The sequence below is a fragment of the Helianthus annuus genome, chromosome 8, assembly GCF_002127325.2.
Source record: "Helianthus annuus cultivar XRQ/B chromosome 8, HanXRQr2.0-SUNRISE, whole genome shotgun sequence".
Lineage (NCBI taxonomy): Eukaryota > Viridiplantae > Streptophyta > Magnoliopsida > Asterales > Asteraceae > Helianthus > Helianthus annuus.
Genome location: NC_035440.2, coordinates 51,116,234 through 51,143,002, shown reverse-complemented (window position 1 = coordinate 51,143,002; position 26,769 = coordinate 51,116,234). Strand labels below are relative to the sequence as shown.

The 26,769-nt window shown below is 35.3% G+C and overlaps 1 protein-coding gene and 2 long non-coding RNA genes across 3 annotated transcripts; all 3 read left to right on the top strand.

The window, feature by feature from the left end:
* The first annotated feature begins 5,838 nt into the window (after positions 1–5,838).
* Positions 5,839–7,083, top strand: LOC110871119. Its single transcript, XR_002553491.2, has 3 exons — positions 5,839–5,930; positions 6,480–6,533; positions 6,857–7,083. It is a non-coding gene; the product is annotated as an uncharacterized LOC110871119 (long non-coding RNA).
* Positions 7,084–7,851: 768 nt separating this feature from the next.
* Positions 7,852–11,387, top strand: LOC110869998. The gene is made up of 5 exons (XM_035975990.1): positions 7,852–8,309; positions 8,355–9,348; positions 9,454–9,649; positions 10,042–10,424; positions 10,770–11,387. Exons 1-5 carry the CDS (start codon positions 7,852–7,854, stop codon positions 11,385–11,387), a joined length of 2,649 nt encoding a protein of 882 aa, XP_035831883.1.
* Positions 11,388–12,566: 1,179 nt separating this feature from the next.
* LOC110871120 lies at positions 12,567–13,830 on the top strand. The gene is made up of 3 exons (XR_002553492.1): positions 12,567–12,677; positions 13,227–13,280; positions 13,604–13,830. It is a non-coding gene; the product is annotated as an uncharacterized LOC110871120 (long non-coding RNA).
* Positions 13,831–26,769: the final 12,939 nt, after the last annotated feature.

Genomic DNA, 26,769 nt, shown 5'->3' with positions numbered 1-26,769 from the left:
AGAAGGCTGTGAAAAAGATCAAGGAGCCCAATGCTACTTGCTCCAAATCTCAACCAAGACCACCCTTCATTATTCACGAGAAGGATCTCGTTCATGCCTCTAATGTAAAGGGTGAACTAAAAAGGAAATGGGAGGAAGATAACTCCCAGAGCTCTAAAAAGAAGAACAAACAAAAGTCCAACCAGAAACCTAAATGTAAGACCTGCAAGAAGCGCCATTATGGGAAGTGCAGGTACGAACCAAAATCCCAATCGCAGCCTAGGGCTTGTGGGATCTGCAAATCTAGTAAGCATAAAACATTGGAATGCCAGAAGATAGGAGATGCGACTTGTTACAACTGTAACGAGAAAGGGCATATCAAATCAAATTGCCCAAAGTATGCAAAGAAGCATGAAGGAGATAAGAAGACCAACGCTAAGGTCTCTCAGATGGATGCAAAAGAGGCCATACAAGATGACAATGTCAAAACCGGTACGTCCTTACCCATGATGTATATGCAAGGCTTTGTTTGATTCAGTTGCAGATAAGTCATTTGTGGAAAAAGATATTTTAAGTTATTAAATCTGCTTGTTAGAACCCTAAGCATAAAATGTGAAGTAGAATAAACGCTAAGAGTTCTGCTTTGATTCAGATACCAATCAATCCTTCATAGATGGTATGTATAGTAAACTCTTAAAAATCTCCCACGAGAACCCTAGATATTAAGTGTAAGGTAAAACTTACAGGCGAAAACCATAGGAACCATTTCTTCTGCTCCTGTCAAATCTTCAGTCATGAAATTCTAGTGTACCCTCTCTCCAGATGAAGTACATCATCATAAGTAATTGATATCTCTCGATCTCTATCGATTGCGAATACCAGAGGGTATGATAAAAGCGCCTTATGAGGATTGGGGTATCTTAATATGTTCCATAGATTGCTTCTATGCCTGATCAGTATGGAGGTTTAATGCATGGAACCACAAGGATATCCCGATGGTCATGAGGTACTAAGATCAGCTAAAGGTATTCAAAGAAGATATCCTGAATGAAGGTTTCCAAGTAAATGTTCCCAATTAAGGAATTCGTGGACTTGTAACATAAACGTGTCACTTATTTGGCACAAGCAATGATGGATGAACTGGAGCCTGAGATTTGGAATGTATCTGTAACCTCCTTGTATTTTGATCATCTTCTCCTAAGATTACCCTGTTTACCTCTTGATAGGCATGTAGAGTTAAGATTTATATCCCAATTAGGACTATATTTTATTATGAAATCTCCATGACGGCTAGTACCATCATTGGAAGAACCGAAACCCTGATTAAGTGAGTTTTAGGATAGAGGTTCATATAGCCTAACTTAATATTCTGAGAATTCGGTATAGTTAATTAAGAAAGACGGTTTATTTTGCTTATGCATTTGATTACCGCAACCCTTTTTAGGTAACAATTAAGAATCGCCATTAACTGCCCAGGATCGTCGACTTGATTCGACTAGCTGTAAGGATTAGCTATTCTTTGAGATTAGTTTTAAGCATTGGTTGGAATAACCATCTCACCATAAAATAAGATTTTCTATTATAGTTGATATATAAGTATCAAGGTTGTTCCTTTGGAGACCTTGTATAGATGGAATGTTAAACATCTATTATTAGAACAATGGATTGGTAAGTCCAATTATCAGGATCTGAAAGTTGCATTGGAAACAACAAATAAGATCATTCGAATTTATTATCATCTTAAAGTTGCCAGTAATCGACAGAAAATCAAGGATTAATGAAAATAGCAACCCTCCTAAGTTCTTGTTAAGGAATAAGGTTCAACAAAAAAAATATCACCCAGGAAGGGTGTGCCAATTTGTTAACTATCAGGCTAGTTAAGCTCTGACTATATATAGGATAATTCGAGGAAATCGAATACTTCAAAGGTCAATAGCTTATAAACTAAAACCTATTTATGGAACGTGGTGGAACTCGCAATGTGACCCACACTAATGATTTAAGGAGGTTTCATTAATAAGTCAAGAAGCATTATCACATAATGATACGCGTATCTATGATATGATAAGAAACCCATATCGATTAAGGATCGTCAGGATTAGGATCTAAGGAAGAAACATGAACCTATTATAAAGGTCATTTAGGATGCCTCTTGAGGCCCAAATAGGCTGTGGAAGTTAAAATCCATTGTCCGACAGAGAGTACTTCCAATACTTAAGCAAATCTCGAGGTCGAGATTTATTTTAAGGGGTGAGGATGTAACACCTCGTAAAATCACGTCTAATAAAGTATTGACACGTGTAATGAACCCTAATGAAGTCAAACATTGAAATTTAGGGACTAATTGTTCAAAAAATTGAAAACTTTGATTATGAAAGGACTGGAAGTGTTAGCATACCTAAAATAAGTTTCTAAATAACCTCTTACGATGTTTATATTCACAAATGTGCCACTTGATGATTAAGTGTAGCCGTTTGCGTAATTAATTGAAAGTTTGCGCAATAAAGGGTTAAAAGCGTCAACATGTTAATTCTTACCTCTGAGTGACCTTTTAACAAACCGGGAGTTTCATAATATTTAATTATACTCTCGGGAATGCCAAATAATGGTCGTCTAAGGTTTTTATGCCTATAAGTAAAGTTACGCGCAACTTTGCAAGTTAGAGGGACTAAAAGTGTCAATATGTTTAATTATACCTCTGAATGACCTTTTAGCGAGCCCGAAGCATCGTAATGTTTAATAATACTTTCAAGGATTCCTAATATGGATTAGATGAGGCTTCAATGCTAATAAATGATGAAATGCGCAAGTTTGCGCAATAGAGGGGCCTAAAGCGTCAACTTTGAAATCTACGCCATTCGGTGACCATTTAAGCAAACGGGAGCGTAGTAATATTTAAAAATATGCTTGGGAATGATTATTATGGGCCATATAAGGCTGAGATATCATTAAACGGCATTTCGCGCTACTTTGCGCAATTAAAGGACTAATTGCGTCAAACTGCAAAAGTAGGTCAATTCGTATGGTAACGGACCTTCCGGAAAATTTACATGAGTTAAACATACCCTATTTATTCTTTATATAACTTAGATATAGGCTTAGAGGTGTTTGGTGCGCAAAAATAAACTTTTACGTCATGCAGGGACTAAAAGTGTCAAAAAGTGCACAAGTTTGCATTTTCGTGCATATCTTGCATTCTGGATATCCCCGGACACCCAAAAATTTATGTAAGCACTAAAATATTTTATTTTAGTGTTTGGCTTGATAAAATTCCATTCGTCGCGTAATTTGGTTCGTTTTTCGCGTCCGTTCGTGTTTCGTCGTAATTAACCGAACAACGTGACCGTACGACCAAACGAACCGACATCCGGCATGTTTCTGAGCATGTTTCATGTTCCCCATGTTTAGACATCATTGTAGAGCCTTAAAAATGGTTTAACGGGCCTTGGATGTGTCGGAAATGGCATTTGGAGGTGCAGGGGCCAAAGCTGTCAACAAATGAAAGTTTGTGTATGCTGTACTGGTCCTTACAGACCGTATAGACTGACCCTTACGGTCCGTATAGCTTGCCCAGTTCCATAAAAATTAAAAACCAGCTGTGGTTTTGCTCCATACTCACATATTTGAATTTAGGGGCTGCCCATTGTTTAGTAAACCATGGGTAGGAGGTGTATGACTCAGATTTGATCACGGTTTACGAGAAATGATCCTAACGGTTCTCAAAAACCTATAAATACCCCTCAAATTTTTGATCTCATTCACCCCTTGATCTCATTGTTCTAAGTTGGGGCCCTTGTGCTTCATACCTGAACATCCAAGATCAACTCCCTCCTTGCTTGGAACTTTTGTAAGTGTCCTTTCATGCTTAGTTTAAATTCTGGCGGTTATAACCAAAAGTCAAGCATTTTTTTATAAACGCTTTGACTTTTAAACGGTTGAGCCATTGTTCGCATCAAACATGGCTACGTGACCGTAATTAAGAAGGTGTTTAACCCTTAAAAGGGCACCTCCTAATTACCACGTTTACTTAGTTTAATTGTCGGGTCAAATAAAAGTCAAACAGGTTAGTTTTAAATAAAATACATGGCTATTATATAAAAGTCGTAAAATCATTTTTCTCACTTAAATAACTTGGTGAATATTAGTTGAACATGCCTAAGCATGATTCAACCCGACAATTCTAAGTATAGGCTCGGTTCGGAACTGGAAGTCGCAAAAGTTGACTTTTGCTTTGACTTTCAGTTCTGACCCGATTTAGCTTAGTTTAGATATGCCTTAGGATTCCATTAGGACCATATTATAAGTTAGTATAACCCTCCAAGGTTATACAACTTGGTTCCATAGAAATCCTAGTTCATGCGTATTTCCGTTATATGCCTAAATGTTGACCGTTATGCCCTTTGGACCTTAAAACGATATTTTTGAAAATTTGAGAGGATAGAAACCTCCACTACTGAATTATAAACTTGTCCCTAAAATTTGACATTAGTTTGAGGTCTAGATTAGGAGTTATGCTCATTAGCGTAAATGAAAAGCTTTTTACTAAGAGTGAATTGCAAGTTTTGTCCTTTATCTTTAGGCCATTTTGCAAGTTTTGTCCTTTATGTTTAAATTTGACGAGTTTTGTCCTTTATGTTTAAAAATCAAGCACGTTTTACCCTTTGGGCCTTAAAAATCAAGCACGTTTTGTCCTTTATGTTTAAAAATCAAGCACGTTTTGTCCTTTATGTTTAAAAAATCAAGCACGTTTTGTCCTTAAAAATCAAGCACGTTTTGCCCCAAAGGGTAAAACGTGCTTGATTTTCAAACATAAAGGACAAAACTCGTCTAATTTAAACATAAAGGACAAAACTTGCAAAATGGCCTAAAGATAAAGGACAAAACTTGCAATTCACTCTTTTACTAATTAAACGACATAATTAGCGTATAGCCTATCTAAACCCAATTTTTAATACCAAACTTTTTACGCACTGATATAAAATAATATTTTGAGATTTTTGAAGATTTTTATATATTTTTAGGCTGAGCATAACTTGGGGTTATAGCATTAATTCGGTAATTGTCGGTTTTGCCCTTTTGGGCTATAAAATGAGTTTTGTAAATTCTTTTGACCCCAAACATTTTTCTACTTATCTAATATGTTAAATAAAATATTTTGAGCCTTCTGGAATATTAAAAATATCAGTTTTCTATACAAAACCCGGAAATGACTCCAAATCGCCTTTTTAAGCGTTTTTAACGCATAAATATGTATCAAAACTAGTTTAATGATATAAGGGTTGATACCTACTGATTTTCTTAGTACATTTTTATATTTTAACAGTAAGCAAAAGTTTTAAACTATGATTTCCAAATTTGACCTTTAAACCTTATGTGAAATTACCAAAATGCCCCTTCGGTGCACAGTTTGGTTATAAATGATAAAATTCACATATGTGTAATACCCTACTGTTATAACTTATTAAATTAAGTATTTTTATTGATTATATCAGACCTGAAAGTCAGATTTATAATTAACCTCTTTTATAACCTTTAAAATGACCAAAATACCCTTATGGGGCATAAATTGGTTTTAAATTCGTTTTGGGCATAATGGAAGGTATCTGTAACACCCCAAAATACGCAATTTATTTATGCTACCTTAAATATCTAATTTTGTAATATTAACTAAGTTAAAAGAATGTGGTATTAGTTCAACAAGAATGAAAGTTAATGTGTTAATTATCAACCATTAGAATTAGAGGGGCTGAACTTGTATAAAGTGATGAAAGTTTTTAATAAATAAAATAAAACACAAAACACACCTTCTGGTGTGTTCTATGGATCGACCAGAGCAAAGAACCAAGGAGAAAAACCCTAGTTTTAGAAATTCACAAGATTAAGAAGGAATTAAGAGCCCAAGTTAATGCATGAACTCAAATCTTTAACCATCTAAGCTTGTGCAACAAATGGTAAGTCGAAAATTCTGATTTGGTGGTTTGTAGAAAGTGGGTTTTAACCCAATCCTGAATTTTTGTGGAAATCTTGTGTAATTGTGAGTTAGGAATTCACAATAGATTGAGAATTTTGTTTAATTTTGATTGTTTGGGTGATTAGGGTTCATAACCACTTGTTGTAGGAGTATGATGAACATGATGAATTATAACAATATGCTTATAGATGTGAATTGATACACAATCTGAATATGATAGAGAAATTAGATAAGTTAATGTAGGATGAAAGAAAGATGTGAATTTGATTGCTTCTTGTTAGACTAGAAAGTGAACATGTAGAACTATGCTATGAACACTTGTACCTTGTGCTTTGTTGATATTGTGCACACCAAGTGTTTGATGAAATGCTTCAATAAAGAATTCAGCCACATTAACCATAAACTTTATGTAAAAATCATGATTTGAATATGCTTGTGAAGTAAGAGTTAAAAGTGTATGACATCTTATCAAGGAATGTATGTTAATATGTATATGGCATGAATTCTAAGTATGAATGATTATGTATAGGTGTAAAGGAGGAAGGTTCGAGTCACGCGAAGCAACAAGGAAATCAAGAACGAGGTACGCCACTTGTACAAATTCAGAATTTTATCATATTGTTGTTTTACCATATGATGCGTTAAATTGAATCGATCATGAGAAAGTACTTGTGTAGAATTTGATAAATGGGTCGAATATGATGGTTTAGTATGCAATAGAATGAATTCGTATGTTCGGACCCTTTTATGAATGGGTCAAAAGAATAGAATGCAAGAATGAAAGAAATGGTATTTAGAGATTTGCAAGTTGCGGATGTCATAGTGACTATAAATCCGCTAGTTGGAATCTTGAATTAAAAGAAAGAATTTTAGTCCTAATGAAGTTTACTCGTTGTTGTGATGTAGGTAAATCTCAAGTTTAATGACAAGCTTCGCCCGGTCCAAACACACCTCAAGCCCGTCATGCGTTCCGCATTTTTGTAAAGAAGACAATGTTTAATACTTTGTCACTTTTGTCCATGTCTAGTAGTTAATCCTAGTTTTTATTATGTTTGTCTTTTGAAAACTTAGTCGTATGTAAGTACATAAACTTAATGGTTTCGTAGGTGAAACAAGGTTTGTTTTGATGTGTATATTATGTCTTTTGAAACGTAGCGTCTTTTTGAATGATGTTTTGATTGTGAAAAACAGGGGACCGCTCGTTTTGCGAACGGGTCGTGCCCAAATTTCGTTAGATATAGTATGTCAATGATTAAAAATTAAATGGAAAAATTTAGGGCCGTTGCAAGTTGGTATCAGAGCCTAGGTTTGAGGTATTTAAGCATCAAATGCTTGAACTCAAACCGAAAGCTCGTGTGAAGTGTGTGTTCGTTCCGCGGTGCGAAGCAAGTAAGTACCTTTAACTTTAGAATTTTGCATTATGAATAATTTAGTTACAGGATGTTATGGAACTGTTAAGGAATGTTGTGGAAGGGTGTGGGATGAATCAGATTAGTTTGGGCTAGAACGGGTCGGAAAAATGGCTGCAAAAATTTGAAAAATCACCATAGTATGCTGGGCGTCACCGTAAGCTACGGTGGCTACCGTAGCTTACGGTAAACCCTGGGACAAAATTCTTACCGTAAGACAGTAAGTTCGTGGCGTAAGGAAAAAGACGCCACCGTAAGCTACGGTGGCCACCGTAGCTTACGGTGGAGACCATTTTCAGCCCATTCTAATGGTATTGTTCTGTTTGATGTTTTCTATCATACGGGGAGTATTGTAAACGTTATAATAAGACTCTAAAGAATGTTATTATGTACGAATGTTGAGTTTTCAAAGGAAGTTATGTATTATTAGCATGATTATATGATGGAAATGATGAATGAATGCTTGAAATAAAGAACAATGTTTATGTGTAGATGGCGGATACGAATGAGGATGAAGCGACACAACAAGAACAACTAAAAACTATGATTTCGAAAGAGATTGGAAAGGCAATGCAGGCAAATATGCCTCATTTAGCCCAAGAAGTGGAAAGTCATGTGTTGGAAGTGGTGGAAACAATGATGGCGAGTAAGATGGACGAGTTGAAAGGAATGATTGGAGATATGCAAGGAAAGAAAGGAACTCGCAAATGCACTTACAAAGAATTTATGGCGTGCAACCCATTACCTTTCAAAGGAGAAATTGATCCTATAGCATGTCAAAGGTGGATTGCAAGTACGGAGGTGGTGTTCGTAAGGAGTCATTGCGAAAAGGAGGATCAAGTGATGTTCGCCACCGGTTTGTTACAACTCCAAGCTAAAGACTGGTGGGATGCTCATAGTAAAGAGATTGGGGAAGACAAAGTTCAAGTCTTGACATGGCAAGAGTTCAAGTAACCTTTTCTAAAGTACCACTGTCCGCAATCTGCCATTGACAGAATCCAAGAAGATTTCTTACATCTCCGTCAGAAAGACGAAACCATTGATGAAATCACCAAGACTTTTCTCGATAAGCTGAAATTTTGTAAAGAAATAGCGGGAACGGAAAGAATGAAGATAAACCGCTATCATGGTATGTTGAAGGCTGAATATCGGGAGTTCATAATTCCCGCTAAATGTGAAACCTTGAATGAACTCATTAACTTGGCCCGAGATAGGGAGATTGAACTAAGAAGACAGGCAGAAAGAGGTGAGAAGAGAGCGTCTGAGAATGTTTCCAGCTTGAGCCTGTCAAAGAAACAGAAATTTCAAGATCAGCGCAAGAAGGATAAGGCGAAGGGTAGCATTCCAAAATGCAAAACGTGCGGGAAGTTATACACGGGGGAGTGCTTGAAAGGGAAGAAGGGCTGTTACAATTGTGGTCAAGAGGGACATCCATATTATAGGTGTCCTAATCCTTCCAGAACGTGCTATAACTGTTTCCAACCGGGTCATATTAAGGCTGAATGTCCCAAGCTTCAACAGAAAACCGATAAGGAAGCAAGAAAGGAGGAAGCCCCAAGAGCTAAGGGGAGGATGTTTCAGATCACGACTGAAGAAGCAAAGGACCACCCGAATGTCGTATCAGGTATATTCTTATTGAACTTGATGCCTACATACGTGTTATTTGATACTGGGGCCAGTAGATCGTTTGTATCAAGTGAATTAGTGTCACACCCCTCTTTTAGAATCGAAAGAATGCATGTGCCATTAGAAGTAGAGATAGCGGATAGTAAGAGTTATTTGCTGCACGAAGTTTGTAGAAATTATGAAATTATCATTGAAGACGAGAAGTTTGCCATTGACCTTATTCCCATGGTATTGGGAGAATTTAAGGTTATAGTTGGCATGGATTGGCTAGCAAAACATCATGCTGAAATCCATTTCGAGAAAAAGATGATTCACGTGTTATCACCGGAAGGAAAACGAGTGAGTATACAAGGGGAAAGGAATGTTAATTAGAAGCTATGTTCTATAGTCCAAGCATTCAAGTATGTGCGAAATGGAAGCAAGACGTTTCTAACTTAAGTGATAGATACTAAGCAAAATACCCCTAAGATAGAAGAGGTTGAAGTTGTGAACGAGTTTCTTGATGTATTTCCGGAAGATTTGTCGGGGCTTCCCCCCGAACGTGAGGTGGAATTTAAGATTGAATTGTATCCCGAGGCCAAACCTGTAGCCAAAGCCCCTTATAGGTTGGCCCCAACCGAAATGGGGGAGTTAATGGTTCAAATACAAGAATTACTCGACAAAGGTTTTATACGCCCGAGCGTATCGCCTTAGGGAGCGCCTGTTCTTTTTGTGAAAAAGAAAGATGGTTCGATGCGCATGTGCATCGACTATCGAGAGTTGAATAAGCTAACGGTGAAAACCGATATCCGTTGCCCCGAATTGATGATCTCTTCGATCAGTTACAAGGGGCAAGTTGGTTTTCAAAAATTGATTTACGATCCGGATACCATCAGTTAAGGGTACGAGATGAGGATGTGGCGAAGACGGCATTTAGAACGCGATACGGACATTACGAGTTCTTAGTAATGTCCTTTGGGTTAACGAACGCGCCCGCCGCGTTCATGGACCTTATGAATCGAGTTTGTCGGGCCATGTTAGACATATTTATTATAGTTTTTATTGACGATATCTTAGTTTATTCCCGAAGTGAAGCCGAACATGCATGCCATTTGCGCGAAATTCTTAAAGTGCTCCGTAAGGAGAAATTGTATGCGAAATACTCTAAGTGTGCTTTCTGGCTTAGAGAAGTACAATTTCTCGGTCATGTGATTAATGCAGATGGTATCTTAGTGGATCCGTCAAAAGTGGAAGCTGTTATGAAATGGGTACCTCCAAAGAACCCAAGTGAAGTAAGAAGCTTTTTGGGTTTAGCAGGCTATTATAGGAGGTTTATTCAAGACTTTTCTAAATTGGCCCTGCCGTTGACCAAGTTAACCAAGAAGAATGAGAAGTTTACATGGGTTACAGATCAAGAAAAGGCGTTTCGAACCTTGAAAGAGAAGTTGTCAAGCTTCCTGGTGCTAACCTTACCTGATGGAACGGAAGACTTGGTGGTGTTTACTGATGCATCACACCAAGGGTTGGGATGTGTTTTAATGCAAAAGGGTAGAGTCATTGCTTATGCTTCAAGGCAACTGAAAACACATGAAAGTAATTATCCAACCCATGACTTGGAATTAGCAGTAGTGGTGTTCGCTTTAAAAATTTGGAGGCATTATCTATACGGTATGAAAAGCACAATTTATTCTGACCACAAAAGCCTTAAATACTTTTTCGAGCAAAAAGATTTAAATATGAGGCAACGAAGGTGGTTAGAACTCCTTAAAGATTATGATTGTGAAATCCTTTACCATCCGGGCAAGGCAAATGTAGTGGCCGATGCCCTGAGCCGAAAGGATTATCCGCCTCCAATTCAAGTGAAATCCATGAAAATGGTAGTTACACCTCGATTTCTCGAAATGATTAAGGAAGCCCAAGTCAAGTCGCTGAGCGAAATGGATTCAAGAAAGGAAAGAACAAAGGGGTTTGTTGATAAATTAGAAGAAAGACCCAGTGGAATTAAATTGATGTATGGCCGGATATGGATACCTCGGTTTAGTGAAGCAAAAGACGTGTTACTCGAAGAAGCTCACAAATCCCGATTTTTGGTTCATCCAGGAGCTACAAAAATGTATTTGGATTTGAAGAAAAGTTATTGGTGGCCCGGTATGAAATGTGATATCGTCAAGTATGTTGCAAAATGTTTGACCTGTTCGCAGGTAAAGGCAGAACATCAGAAACCATACGGAAAGTTGCAACCGTTAGAAATTCCGGTATGGAAATGGGAAGAAGTGACGATGGACCTAGTGACCAAGCTTCCTAAGACAAGGAAAGGTCACGATGCTATATGGGTGATCGTGGACCGTCTCACCAAGAGCGTGCACTTCTTACCCATTAGGGAGACTTTCTCTTCTGAAAAGGATGGCGGAAATTTATGTTAACGAGATAATATCCCGACACGGAGTCCCTGTATCTATTGTGTCGGATCGAGATACCTGATTCATATCTCGATATTGGCAAGGTTTCCATGAGAGTATGGGTACAAAATTACATTTCAGCACCGCCTACCACCCCCAAACGGATGGTCAGTCTGAGCAAACCATTCAAACACTTATTGACATGCTGCGAGCGTGTGCTATAGATTTCGGGGGGAGCTGGGATGACCACTTGCCATTGGTGGAATTTTCGTACAACAATAGCTACCACAATAGCATTCAAATGGCACCGTATGAAATATTATACGGGAGGAAGTGTAGAACTCCCATTTGTTGGGGAGAGGTTGGGCAAAGAGAAATTGCGCCCAATGATGTAGTAGCTAAAATTAACGAAAAGATCGATCTTGTGCGAGCCCGTTTAAAAGCAACTCAAGATCGACAAAAGGCTTACGCAGATCGAAGAAGGCGACCTATTGAGTTTCAGGTAGGTGATCATGTGCTATTAAAGATTTCCCCATGGAAAGGTATAATCCGTTTCCGTAAGCGAGGAAAGTTAGCCCCCCGCTACATAGGACCTTTCAAGATTTTAGCCCGGGTTGGGAAGGTAGCATATCGGATGGAATTACCGCCAACCTTAGATGGAATACATGACACATTCCATGTGTCACAATTGAGAAAGTGCTTAGCGGATGAAACGGCTTACGTGCCCCTCGACGATATCGAATTGGATGAAAGATTGAATTATGTTGAAAGACCGATAGCCATCAAGGATTCCAAGGTAACGCACCTTCGGAACAAAACTATAAAGCAAGTCTTTGGTGCAATGGCAACATCGGAAAGGATTGGATCTTACATGGGAGTTGGAATATGAATTGAGGGAGCACTACCCGACATTATTTGGTACGTATTAAGGTTTCGGGGACGAAACCTCTTTTAAGGGGGCTAGACTTGTAACACCCCAAAATACGCAATTTATTTATGCTACCTTAAATGTCTAATTTTGTAATATTAACTAAGTTAAAAGAATGTGGTATTAGTTCAACAAGAATGAAAGTTAATGTGTTAATTATCAACCATTAGAATTAGAGGGGCTGAACTTGTATAAAGTGATGAAAGTTTTTCATAAATAAAATAAAACACAAAACACACCTTCCGGTGTGTTCTGTGGATCGACCAGAGCAAAGAACCAAGGAGAAAAACCCTAGTTTCAGAAATTCACAAGATTAAGAATAAATTATGAGCCCAAGTTAATGCATGAACTCAAATCTTTAACCATCGAAGCTTGTGCAACAAATGGTAAGTCGAAAATTCTGATTTGGTGGTTTGTAGAAAGTGGGTTTTGACCCAATCCTGAATTTTTGTGGAAATCTTGTGTAATTGTGAGTTAGGAATTCACAATAGATTGAGAATTTTGTTTAATTTTGATTGTTTGGGTGATTAGGGTTCATACCCACTTGTTGTAGGAGTATGATGAACATGATGAATTATAACAATATGCTTATAGATGTGAATTGATACACAATCTAAATATGATAGAGAAATTAGATAAGTTAATGTAGGATTAAAGAAAGATGTGAATTTGATTGCTTCTTGTTAGACTAGAAAGTGAACATGTAGAACTATGCTATGAACACTTGTACCTTGTGCTTTGTTGATATTGTGCACACTAAGTGTTTGATGAAATGCTTCAATAAAGAATTCAGCCACATTAACCATAAACTTTATGTAAAAATCATGATTTGAATATGCTTGTGAAGTAAGAGTTAAAAGTGTATGACATCTTATCAAGGAATGTATGTTAATATGTATATGGCATGAATTCTAAGTATGAATGATTATGTATAGGTGTAAAGGAGGAAGGTTCGAGTCACGCGAAGCAACAAGGAAATCAAGAACGAGGTACGCCACTTGTACAAATTCAGAATTTTATCATATTGTTGTTTTACCATATGATGCGTTAAATTGAATCGATCATGAGAAAGTACTTGTGTAGAATTTGATAAATGGGTCGAATATGATGGTTTAGTATGCAATAGAATGAATTCGTATGTTCGGACCCTTTTATGAATGGGTCAAAAGAATAGAATGCAAGAATGAAAGAAATGGTATTTAGAGATTTGCAAGTTGCAGATGTCATAGTGACTATAAATCCGCTAGTTGGAATCTTGAATTAAAAGAAAGAATTTTAGTCCTAATGAAGTTTACTCGTTGTTGTGATGTAGGTAAATCTCAAGTTTAATGACAAGCTTCGCCCGGTCCAAACACACCTCAAGCCCGTCATGCGTTCCGCATTTTTGTAAAGAAGACAATGTTTAATACTTTGTCACTTTTGTCCATGTCTAGTAGTTAATCCTAGTTTTTATTATGTTTGTCTTTTGAAAACTTAGTCGTATGTAAGTACATAAACTTAATGGTTTCGTAGGTGAAACAAGGTTTGTTTTGATGTGTATATTATGTCTTTTGAAACGTAGCGTCTTTTTGAATGATGTTTTGATTGTGAAAAACAGGGGACCGCTCTTTTTGCGAACGGGTCATGCCCAAATTTCGTTAGATATAGTATGTCAATGATTAAAATTCAAATGGAAAAATTTAGGGCCGTTACAGTATCCTACTGATATCACGACATATTTAAGGCATATTAACTTAGGAAACCTGTTCATAACTCTTGTGGTTACCCGTTATGCCCTTTTCGCGTTCGGATCGGCTTATGTAACTAGTTTGCATAAATTAGCCGAAACGGGACAAACCTCATCATTTTTATCTCAAAAATCCAGAATGTGTTTAGTTTACCCTTATTACACCAAGCTTGTCGGGTCTAAACTACATTCTAATCCAGTTCTCGCTTAATCTTGCGTTTGAACCGTAAACCTTTCCTTAAAACTAACCGGTCCAAGTTAATACTTAAACAAGATCCACTAGGAATCTAATAGGTTAATAAAAAAACCTTCGTTCCAGATTAAGTGCCCCAGTAGAAGTACTTGTGCTTGCTGATTAGGATATACGGCTGAGTATAATTGCATTTTAAGCTCAGGTAATACTCTTAACTTATTTTCCCTATACGGGCTTGGGATATGGTATTATAATAATACCGCTTGGTCGGGTATTGAATGTTTGATCGTATTGTGATTAAATTATCGAGGTAACCCGCTTTAATCTGTATTGTTTGAAATAAAAGCCTTTAGGGGTTAATGACCATGTCCCGGATATCCTTGGCATCATTATATTATAAAATGGCCACGTCTTATGCACGGGGTGTAGGCGTACACCTGACAGTTGCATAAGGGAAACGATATCTCACTCTCTTGTGGGCCTATACTTGTGGCGTGTCTGTTAATCTTGACTCGGTTTCTACATCGGGCCCTAAATGTATAACGAACATGTAAATCTGTATACAAGATTATTTTTTTATAATTGTCCCAAGTTATAAAAGTTTTGTGCCATGTGCATTCAAATCAATTTTCTAAAACATTTTAAAAATGAGTCAGTTAAGTTGTATTTACCAGTGTAAACTGACGTATTTTCCCAAAAGTTTAAGTGATGGGTACTATACGTAATTGGCTGAGAGCTCAGGGCGTCAATAGGGAATCTCGCAAGTTCTAGATGCCTAAAGTCTGTTGAACAATGTTATCTTTCTGTTTTAAGATCCGCCTGTGGATCCAACTTACATTCCGTTGTAATATTTGATATTACTTTTGAATCGGATTGTAATATATTTATCTTTTGCTTCCGTTGTGCATTTAAATTGTGTTGTTTGACTATGATGATATCAACTACGTCACTATACCCCCACCGGGCCCACCGGTGACACGTGGAAAATAGGGGTGTGACATACTGCTATTTATATTATTCTTTTTTCATAAGTTATTCTTAGGCCATCCGTAGTCATAAAGCCCCTTGTGGGGCGTTACGCGACACGTGTCGTGCCACGTCACACGGGGGCTTTATGAGGCGTTATATCACTAGAGCCCGTAGTCATAAAGCTCCTACCCATCATTACCTAATTATTAATTTTCAATTTTATTAATTAATTATAAAAAACCTTACTTAAATTTGATTGGTTAAAGTTTGAAAACCAACCCCAATACCGCCGCTATAATACTCGCGCCCCACCCCATTTTTCATTTATACCGCCCCTCGTTTCGGTGTTTGGGGGCGTTTTCCGACGCCATCTTGGGGCATACCGCCCCACTACATAGTGACTTAAAGCAAAGTTTCCATCATTGAAAAGATGGTTGGTTTGTGGGAATTTCTAAAACGCAGCTCTTTTGATTATGGAAAATGTCAATTTTTTCTATTCTATATTGTTTTCCATTGGTAAAAAACCACCTAGCTGCCACACATGACACAGTTATACGCATTTTACAATTTCTAATGTATATTTCTAAAACGCAGTAACACATCTAGTTCATCACTTGTTTTGTATTGTGTTTTATAAAACACACTAAATCATTGTGTTTTATTCCATTGTGTTAACATGATGATAAAACTCATTCTATTGTGTTTTTAGGCTATTGCGTTTTAGAAATAAGACATTTTTATGTGTTTTCTAGCAATTGCGTTTTCGAAAAACACATTTTGTTATGTTTTTGGTCCATTGCGTTTTAGGAAAAAACATATCTTTGTGTTTTTTGGTGCAATGCGTTTTTGGTCCACACGCCTCTTTTTTGATCTTCAATTTCACTCATTTAATCTTAGCCATTGATTAAATCAATTGATAGTCAAGATTACTTCCTAGCCTTCCTAGCTAAAAAAACTTCCTATTATATCCTAACCCAACATAATTATTCAAATATTGATTATTTTTACACTAGAATAACTCACCATAACCAATGGGTGGTGATTCATTCGCAAAGACAATGTCTTTAAACACCTTGAGTGAGGGAGGTCTTGATTTCAAGTCCCACAGATGACAGGAGTAAAGAAATTTACGGTTAAAAAAAAGAATAACTCACCATAGAGATTTAACATTTCGACTCACTTTTAAACTATTTATAATATTTGACCTGCGTGTTTAGGCTGGGGTGTGGTCCACATCAGTGCCACGTCACATAGGGGGTTTTAAAGTCACTCACTTTAACTTGTATGCAATGGTTTAAATCCCCTTTAAAGCCCCCCTATTAAGCAAAATACAAAAAAAAAATAAAGAGAAAAAAATTGATTAGCTGAAAACAATGGATCCCACCAGCCCTTCCCTTTAACGCTCGTTACTGGGCTGGCGGAGGATCGTTGCGCCCCTCCCCCCTGGCGAGCAGGAGATGAGTAGGGGCGCTAAGGGACGCTAACGACGTTGAGATGGCTAGGGGCGGTATGCCACACCCCTTGGCCTTAGCTAAACTTAACTTTTACATCAACATGTATCTAAAGTCCACCATATTACCAAAACATCCTCCTTAATAGTATTGTGCATTTGATGCCTATTAGAGCATTCACATCTCTTTCATCAATTGTAGTGTGTTCTTTATATTATAAAAAAAGGTTGTGAGTCAGTGCCGAAGCTTGACAATGAAGACGGAGGGTCGAAAACGTATATACCAAAAAATTTCTATAGAACCGGGGGGTCGAAAAATTAGACAAATCTATGAACATGACGAATCTATGAACATGACGTTATATCTACTAGGCTGACTGGTATGGAATGGAGCCTCTCCGCAACATCAGCATACACGTAAGCAAAGTTCCACAATGGCGCCCCCATTAACACCCAAGAAATGGGTTAAAGCCCCACAATGACGTCCCCTTCCTATTTTTCTTTTCATTTATGCATTTTAAATAGGGCTGGCAATAGGTAACCTGTAGGTAACCTGCTAAGACACGATAACAGAAAAGTACACCATGTGATTTTTTACGTTTTTTAAAATAATCAAAATTTGAAAGTTAGGATCCATTATTTATCCTTCTAGGTGCATAAAATATACATATGTCTTATAGACATTGGATATAAAGTAGTTAAACGAGTCGTATTCATGTTTAAATTTTTTGTTTTTCGCGTTATCAGATACCTGTTAAACCTGCTAAGACATGATTTGCCAGCCCTAATTTTAAAGTGAAGTGGGCCCCACAATACATCCGTTAGCCCTTGTTATTGTGCTTGCGAGAGGGTTAATGGCGTCCCCTAGTGGTGCCCAGACAACAGGGAAGGAGGACGCTATTGAGTGTTATTATGCTACCACCTAGCGTTAGTATATATCATAAAAATATTGTATTATTTTTAAGGGAAATTGGAAAACAATAATCTCATCTTTCTGAAATTGGCCGATAATAATCCCAAGTCAGTTATTAGCCAATACTAATCTGACCTCGTCCAATTTTTTTTGTAAAATCGACCGCCATTAAGATAAGTTTAACGGAGTTAAGTTTTTTTCCGAATTACAAACCGATGTTTTAGGACTTTTGATCAGAACGAGGATACGAGTCGGTTGATGTAAAACTTACCTCGAAATTGTGTTCGAAATGGCTTGAATTTTGTTAATTGGAAGTTAAACACCCGAATTGAAGCACCGTTTTAGTGGGTTGGGGGCAGTATTTTGAGATAAGTTTTATATCAATCGACTCGTATCCTCGTTCTGATCAAAAGCCCTAAAACATCGGTTTGTAATTCGGAAAAAAACTTAACTCCGTTAAGCTATTTTAACGGCGGACCATTTTACAAAAAAATTGGATGAGGTCGGATTATTATTGGCTAATAACTGACTTGGGATTATTATCGGCCAATTTCAGAAAAATGGGATTATTATTTTCCAATTTGCCTATTTTTAAAAACTATGATCATTTTGGCATCGGAAGGATAGTTCCTAGAACCACGATACAATTCGATTGGTTATATAAAGATTATCATGGACTTGTGTGCTGAAAATCCGAGAGAATGGAATTGAGTTGGTCAATTTAAAGTCGTTCCAGAAGTCTTTAAACAAGGAAATATTGTCCTTTATGTATTATGTTATTGTTAATCACTTGTGGAATACACGAACCTATTTTAAAGTCGTTCTAGAAGTCATAAAAGTACTTTTATTTTTTTAGTAGACACTACGTGCAATTTGATTTTTAAGAAGTAAAATGGCTGTAGTTTGCGGACTACATCTACAGACATATGTAGAAGAAGAGGTGGACCAATCCTCTGCAGTCTCCAGAAAGAAGGCTGTTTGTTTTTTAACGTATGTAGACTTCTAAAATAAACTGGTGGTGGTGTACGGACGATGATGGCAGGTGGTGGTGGACGGTAGTGCTGGACGGTGGCGGTAAACGGTGGTGAACTTGGACGGTGGGTGATGGTGTTGGGTGGTGGACGTGGACGGTGGTGGTGGTGGTGGTGGTGGTGGGTGGTGGTGGTGGAAGTGGACGGTGATGGTGGTGGGTGGTGGTGGTGTTAATCCTCTGCAAATCTTAGAAGATCTTAAAAGTGGATAGACTAAGTCTGCACCAAGAAAAGCTCGTACAGACGTTTGTTAATGAAACGTCTTCAGAAAAACAAAAAGTCTGCAGATAGCAATGTCTGCGTGTGGTCAGCACGGCGCAGACAGAAGAGCCTGCGCAGATCTTTATTAGAAAAAACAATCACCATCTAAAATATATCAGCTCCATTGAGGGAAGGTTTGTGGTTTTAATACAATTTGTTACTTTTAGGGTGTAAGGGGCACTCCCCTAAGAGGAGAGTCCCCTCTCTTACGCATAACCAATTCTCGTGTGCCACGTCAACTCCCCTCTTAAACTCCCCTAACACCCTAAATTGATGGCGGCACTCCCCTCTTAGGTGACTTGGTTTTTATTAAAAAAAAAAAGAAATTTTTCATTGGTCCACTCCTCCCTCTCTTCTCCCTCTCTCTTCGGTGACTTCCCACCGATTTCGTCCCTCTCTCCTACCTCACCGCCTTGATGGCAGCACCCCTCCTAATCGGCAACATGCTTCCCGCAAGGGGTCACCGCAGGTGCCCCGATCCCCCTTAGTTGTGATTCTAAGGTTGCAATAACAAATGGGGCTCTTATCCGTATAATCATTCCATGATGTATAACTTTTTCGTCTCAAAATAAATGTTTATATTATATTATGTCCACGCTCTAGCAACTTTCATTACTAAATTAGATTTATATCATGTAGTTTGCAAAGTTTATTTTCCCTTAATCTATTATATATAATAAACATGATAAATAAGGGCTGATGTGTCATGTTATGAGGGCTTGGAGAATGAGGTGGCATCACCATAGGGCTTCTTGAAATTGGTTTTGGCTCCAAAAACTTCCACCTTTTTAATTCATGTATCGCGGCATCTAAATGGCAAGAATCCGACTCGCCCACTTGAAAAAATGGACCGTATATAATAGATTTTTTGTTCATAATATACACAAAATATTAGTTCTTTCTCTTTCTTCTACACGTAAACCAAGAAATCCTTTGATCTTCAACAAGTTCATCCAATCTTCATCAAAATCTTTTTCGGTAATCTCATACTTTTTATAGCTAATCTGTTTTTGGTGTATTTTGTTCATGTAATTTACTTTAAATGTTTGATTCCGTCTTCGATTTTGTTTCTATATCTTCAATCTTATACAAGGATCTTTTGTTTTTCTTGATCTTTAATTTCTGATTAAACGGGAAACTGAAACCATACTCGAGATTGTTTGTTCTTTAGTGTACTAATCTATGTCTTCAATCTTATACAAGGATCTTTTGTTTTTATTGTTCTTATACGGTTGTGATGTTATTGGGTATGACCTAAATTTATTTTAAGATTTGGTGATTTTAGTAATGGATTTTGTTTTGATTAGGTTGACTGTTAATGTTTATCACATAATTTTATTTGAAGATTTTTTGATTTTAGTAATGGATTTTTTTTTGCTTCTTTGAAGATCCTGTTTGAACTTCTAAATTTTTACTCTTATGTTTTGATGGTTTAAATATAAATCTTATGGTGTCATGTTCCAGGCATACGTAGAAAGCTGAAATGGTTTATGGATTCGCTGCTCGTGTCCATAACAACGACAGAAAATCGTTGGTTAGTATTAATCTTATAACAATTTGGGACCAGAATAATTTATTTTGTAATAAATTGTCTGTGATTATTCATCTTATAATTACCATTAACATTACCTACTGTGTTTGTACCGCGTGTGTATTCTCAGAACACATGTGAATGGAAAACTTTAACTTTCTTGAAAGGACCGGATTACGCTTCAAGTTTATATTGGTGGTCTTCCGGAACTTTATGCAATAATGTTTTATATTTTCCATCTCCACACTATTGGACGCCTGCTAAAAGTTATACGATTGCTTTTGATGTGGATTCTGAAACTTTCTCGAAGGTTTCCATACCATAATGTACTGATGTTATTGGTCGCCAAAGCAGTTTTTCAAAATCCGCAACACACTTCATATGTTTATTGTTGGAAAGACCCTGATAAAAATGTGAAGCTATTTAAATTTGAAGATGAACTATGGTCAGAAGTGTCGTCTTTTACAAACGTAAATTCACTTTCATTTGATTCATGGCGTAACAAATTAGCTGAGAACAAAGGTGACACTTGGTCTGTTGAGATCGATCAGTGTGGTATTCTTGAGATACCAATTGGACTGAAAGATTTTCAATACTTACGAGACGCTGAGACCTTTCAAGGACTATACAATGTAGCATCGTTTGAAGAGACCGTTGTCTTACCTATTTAGTATTTATAAGTTGATGTTACCGATATTATTTTGATTTACTATCGATATTAACACTTTAATAAAGTGTCGTATTTCCAATTTCCAAATCATTATAAAATAAAAGATTTAAATATTTAGTCATCTGATAATTGTAATTTATGATTTTTTTTTTAATTCTGTATTGATTTGCGTTGGTAACTTGCATTTTTATTACCAAATACCATCATTGATTAAGATCCATCCAAAAAAGACACAAGTGATAATTCAAAAATAGTATATGTTATCTTTATTAATATTATATGGTAACACCACCATTAACAATAATATGATCTTTGGAAATTTTTTTATATTGTAAATCATACAAAATAATATCTATTAACAATACTTATGATCGTCTATATAAAATTAATATAGTAATGGTATCTATATTTCAAAATAAAATATGGTAATCTTAATGGCAAAGAAAAAATCTGACATTGGTAACCTAAATTCATCATTACCCCTCAACCATCATCTCAAACATCTATTACACTTCTTTATTTTTCTATTTATCAAAAAATCTCTGTTTAGTGTTTGAAGAAACCCATTTGTTCTTAGCAAAATCAAGTTTGGGGAAATTTTTCCTTTGTTGCATCATAACCTAATCGGTAAGTTAATCGCACTTACTATCTGTTTAGACGTTTATTTTGTTACGCTTCTCCGGGAAGTTTATAATAGATTCTTGAATCATAATGCCAATCAAGATTATTGGTATTTGTTTTACATCCACAGATATGCATGTTATTTTATCTGAACATTCTTGCTATTAAATGTGATTTTAGTTACTCTTTTCATAAAAATTGTGATATCTTTTGTTTTTAACATTATAAATTATTTATTCAGTGTTAGATGAGTTTTTTTATGCCTGTATGGATGCAAAGTTGTAGTTCGTTGAACATATCTAATATTAATTATCCCGATTAATCAGAAATTATTGTTTCATTTGCAGATGTTGTTGTTTGTATTTGTATTGTATAAGTTGCATAAACTACATGTTTAAATGTGGTTAACCTTTAGTCGAAATTATGTTTTACCTTTAAACTGCATCTTTTATCTCATGCTTACTATCCTCTCGGAATTAATATTGTTTTATTTTAAATGTTAGATGTTAGATGAATGTTTTCAGAATTTACTGTGTTTATTCAGTGTTAGATTATTGTTTTAGGCCTATATGGATATAATCTATAGTTTCTTGAATATATTTAATATTATTTTTCTGAATTAATGATATATTATTTTATGATATTCAGGTTATATTGTTTGAATCTTATTTAGTATAAAAAGGCTTTTTATTTTTGTAATATATCGGTTCCAAAAACTGCATCTTTATCTGTAGTTACTCTTTTCTTTAAAATTTTGTTTTATGATGAATATGTATTGATATTTAAGAATATTGCTAATGCTCACTTTCACTTAACAGTTTTTTGAGTTCAATTGCTGGTTGTGTTCATAATGGGAGACAATTCTGATGATGAGGTTGTTGAAGTATCTCGTGATCAGTTCGTTCATAAACTAGACGAGGTAATCTACTAATATCTGTATATACATTTTTTATTAATAGTTATCTAGCACTAATTATTTGCATATTGTCCTTTATAGGCCTTACATAAAGATTATGGCTTCATGTTTTCACATGAAGAACCAAATGTCCACCAGGTGATCGTATAGTTTTATAAATGTCTATGTATACATAAAATTCATCTGAATTTAAACAATCACAGGTAATCATTTACCTTATGTATGTTAATGTAAAATGTGTCATTGAAACAGGATCTTTGCATTCAGGAACAAAATGCTATCACCATAAATGAGGGACTTGGAGAACCATGTAAGGGTAAACAACATGACGTTGATTGCACTTCCAAGGGATTTATAGCTGAAGGATCCCCATCTCTCACAAAAGATGTAAGTTTATCAATTTATACAAATAATCTTCATTTGTTAACAATAATATGGTATCGTTTTGAAAACAACAACTTTTTCAATCATAAAGGTAAAGAAAAATATAAGCTCGGTTGGTACTTCCAAGTCTAAGAAGCGTTTACCTGGAAAGAAATCTGAAAAACACACTATTCCTGAAGATCCGGAGTTTTGTAACTTTACACGTAGAGGGGAATACAGGCTGGTATGATTTTTGCTCAATCAATCTTTAAATTTACATTGTTTGTCGTTATTATTTGATGTTTAAAATTTATGCTTTTTAATCCACGTTGTTACATGCAGCGTCTTCCGGTCCGGGTATCAAACCGCGCAGGGTTTACAAAGAAGCTTCATACACTGAAGTTTGAAAACCTGCAGGGGCAGGTTAGTATTTATGAAGTCAAACCAGAAAAAAATGGAAGTGCATTACGCTATTCAGTCATAAACTGGCCTAGATTTATGGCGGAAAATCATTTGAATGCTGGCGTCATGCTTGATGTCACTTATGTGACTTCAAAGAAAACCGTCATCTTAAAAAATGTCCGATCTGTCTAAGCAAAGTGCACCTATCTTTTATAAGCTGTCTTTTGAACAACTGTTTGGTCTTTGTTTTGTTAACTATCTTTTGAACATGTACCTTTATGGACTTTTTTGATAACAGACTTTTGTATGCTACTTAACTTTTGTGTATATCTTGAATGTTTATGTTTGTTACTACAACTAAAAATTTCTATCAAAATTGCAGATGACTTTATGACTAAAGATAACATTTAGTGTCAACTTTTGTATAGACATTTGTGTGCTACTTAATTTCATGCAGTATCTTATTTATCAAAATAAACATTAAATTAAACGCATATTAGTATTCCATTTAATCTAGAATAACAAATTATCTTGGGTTGTTTTTGTAAATAAATTTAATACATATGGACATGCTAAATATAAAAAAAATCAAAATTTATTAGCAAACGAGTAGAAAATCAAATCTATATAATTATTAAAACAAACAATTTCAAAATAAAATTCTAACTAAGGTCAACTTTTTTAGTTTATTAAATTTTGTAAATTTTTTAAATCAAAGAATATATATGTTCAAGGAATTGACTTTATGAATAGAGTAACTGTTAATAAGGTATATATTATCGTGAGTTACTCTAATAATCTAGCAATCAAAAAGTAAAGTATTAAACTTATAAAACATCCATGCTTTAATTAAGTCGATAATGATTATCATGCTTAAATTGGGGAGTAAATTAGAAGTTTAAAATTCATAATGGGTTACTGTTAACTTCATAATTATACAGGTTGCTATATTTGTGCTGCTGGTTTTTTTTAAATTAATGTTAATAAACATTTCATTAAATGACGAATGCAAGTTTATAATATTGATGTTTTTGTAACTTTCAAAGTTAAAGTTATGCTAAATCACTGCCAAATTTAAGTATCATTCAAAAGTTATTGTACAGATTTTTTAAAAAGTGTTAAATGTCGATCAATGAAAAAGTAAAGTATTATAATTGAATTAACATCCATGCTTTAATTAAGTCGACAATGATTACCGAGTAAATTGGCGAGTAAATTAGAAATTTAAAATTCATAATGGGTTACAGTTAACTTCATAATGCTATAGGTTGCTATATTTGTGCTGCCGGTTTTTTTTTTAAATTAATGTTAATAAAAATTTCATTAAATGACGAATTCAAGATTATTACCATTAATTTTTTCGTAACTTCCAAATTTAAAGTTTATGCTCAATCACTGCGAAATTTAAGTATCATTCAAAAGTTATTGTTCAGATTTTTGGAAAAGTGTTAAATGTCTACAATGTTAGTTTTCTTATTGATGGAAAATCATTATGATAAACATAATCAAATTGTCAATTTTGTCCAAAATTTTTTATAGACTAATTAAGGGATCAAAGATTTATTAAAATTTCCAAACATATTTATCAATAATTTCCACACTTATTCTTAACATATTCGAGATTTGATCTTTCTTTTACCTTTTAGTACACTTCCTTAAAATAAATGATATATATGTGTCTTTATAAATACACTGGTTTCATCTTTCATTATCACCACATTTTACCATTTTCTTTCCCTATATCAATTCAATTGTATCGCCATGGAACCTAAAAAAATAACTATGTTGTCTAATGTTAACGCTCTGTCGAATAACTATACTTTGAAGTTGAAGATAGTTTCGGTATGCAGGAAGATGATGCACGGACGTCCCAATGTAACATATCGTGTTGACATGATATGTATGGATGAACAGGTGTTGACTGAATTATGTTTTTTCTATTCAAATAAGTAGATGTATTATTTATGTCTGATGTCTGATGGTTTTATTAATATGTTTGGACATAAAATTTTATTAATATTTATTTTTTACAGGGTGATATGATTTTGGCAAATTGTCTTCATAGGATATTGCCAAGATTTGATCATCACTTCAAACTCGACGAATGTCTTCTCATCAGCAGGGCATCTATTGCACCAAACAATGCAACTATCAACTACACGAAGAATAAGCAGAAGTTAACATTTAGTCTTTTCAGTCAGATTCAAAAAAGTGATGATTGGTGTGGTCCTAAGTATTCCTTCTCTTTTGTCAATTTCAAGGATGTTGTAGAAAATAAAGTTGAAGTTGGTACAACTGTTGGTAATTGATTTAACTTAACATGTTTAATTCTGTTTGAAGTATGTTTCATTTAGGTTTTTTTTTTCAATTTATCATTATTGCCTTCTTTATAGATTTCATAGGGTATGTTGAAGTTTGCTTCAATCTGGAGGACACAGATAAAAAAGATGGTACCAAAGGGAAGAGATTGAACATCAAACTTAAGGATATTGAGTTAGTATTTTACTTAATACTTATAACCTCACTACTAGATAGTTTTTAATTTACATGTAGGGGTCATCAAGTTATTGCTACATTGTGGGATTCATTTGCCATTGAAATGCATGCCTACTTTAATGATCCAAATCGAGAGAAGCATGTCGTTATGGTGATTCACTTTGGTGTCGTGAATCTTTACAGAGGTATTAATCAACATCAAATTGATTCAAAACTTTAGTGGTAAAATTGTAGTAAGCATCAAATTTAGTAACATTTTATTTTATTTATTCATTTGCTTTTTTGTAGATAAACAAGGTTTGTCAACTTCATTTGATGTCAGTAGGATGTTCATCAACTCTAAAATTGATGAAATAACATCATTCAAGAAGTGGTAAGAAAGAATATTTTATTTTACCAGTCACGAAACATTACTATCATATTGTTTTTTAATTTTCTATTTTTCTTAACAACATGCTTAACTACATAATACCTTTACATTTTGGAAATAATATAGTTATGTTGAGAAGTTTGCATCAACACCATCTTCAAGTGACAACGTTGGCTCTTATATGATATCAACTGCTGAGGATGAGTTTCTGAACAACACTGGTTTTGTTTTGCCAGCTTATCTTAGTACCATACAGAAGGTTATATATATATTTTTTAATTATTCTATTTATCGTGATAACAAATAAAACTTTCATGAAAAATAATGTCTTAATTCTTTTATTAATTAGCCCAAGAAGGTCATATTGGTTGGTACAGTAATCGGGATATGCACTGATAAAATCTGGTACTATAATGCTTGCAACCACTGCAAATCCCGTGTTGAAGAAACGTTTGTTACTGTTGACAAAGAGGATGGTTCAGGTGGTTTGGACGACAAAAGGATTGTCATGTGTACCAACGCTGATTGTAAAGGAGTGGATATTGTGTCCTTTCCTCGGTATGTTT

Excerpts from the sequence above, each read along its gene's own strand:
- LOC110869998 (XM_035975990.1), top strand. The coding sequence starts at position 7,852 with ATGGCGGATACGAATGAGGATGAAGCGACACAACAAGAACAACTAAAA. Across the intron at positions 9,349-9,453 it reads GTATACAAGGGGAAAGGAAT|ATAGAAGAGGTTGAAGTTGT; the intron begins GTTAATTAGAAG and ends AATACCCCTAAG. Across the intron at positions 10,425-10,769 it reads AGAAGTTGTCAAGCTTCCTG|GCAAATGTAGTGGCCGATGC; the intron begins GTGCTAACCTTA and ends CATCCGGGCAAG.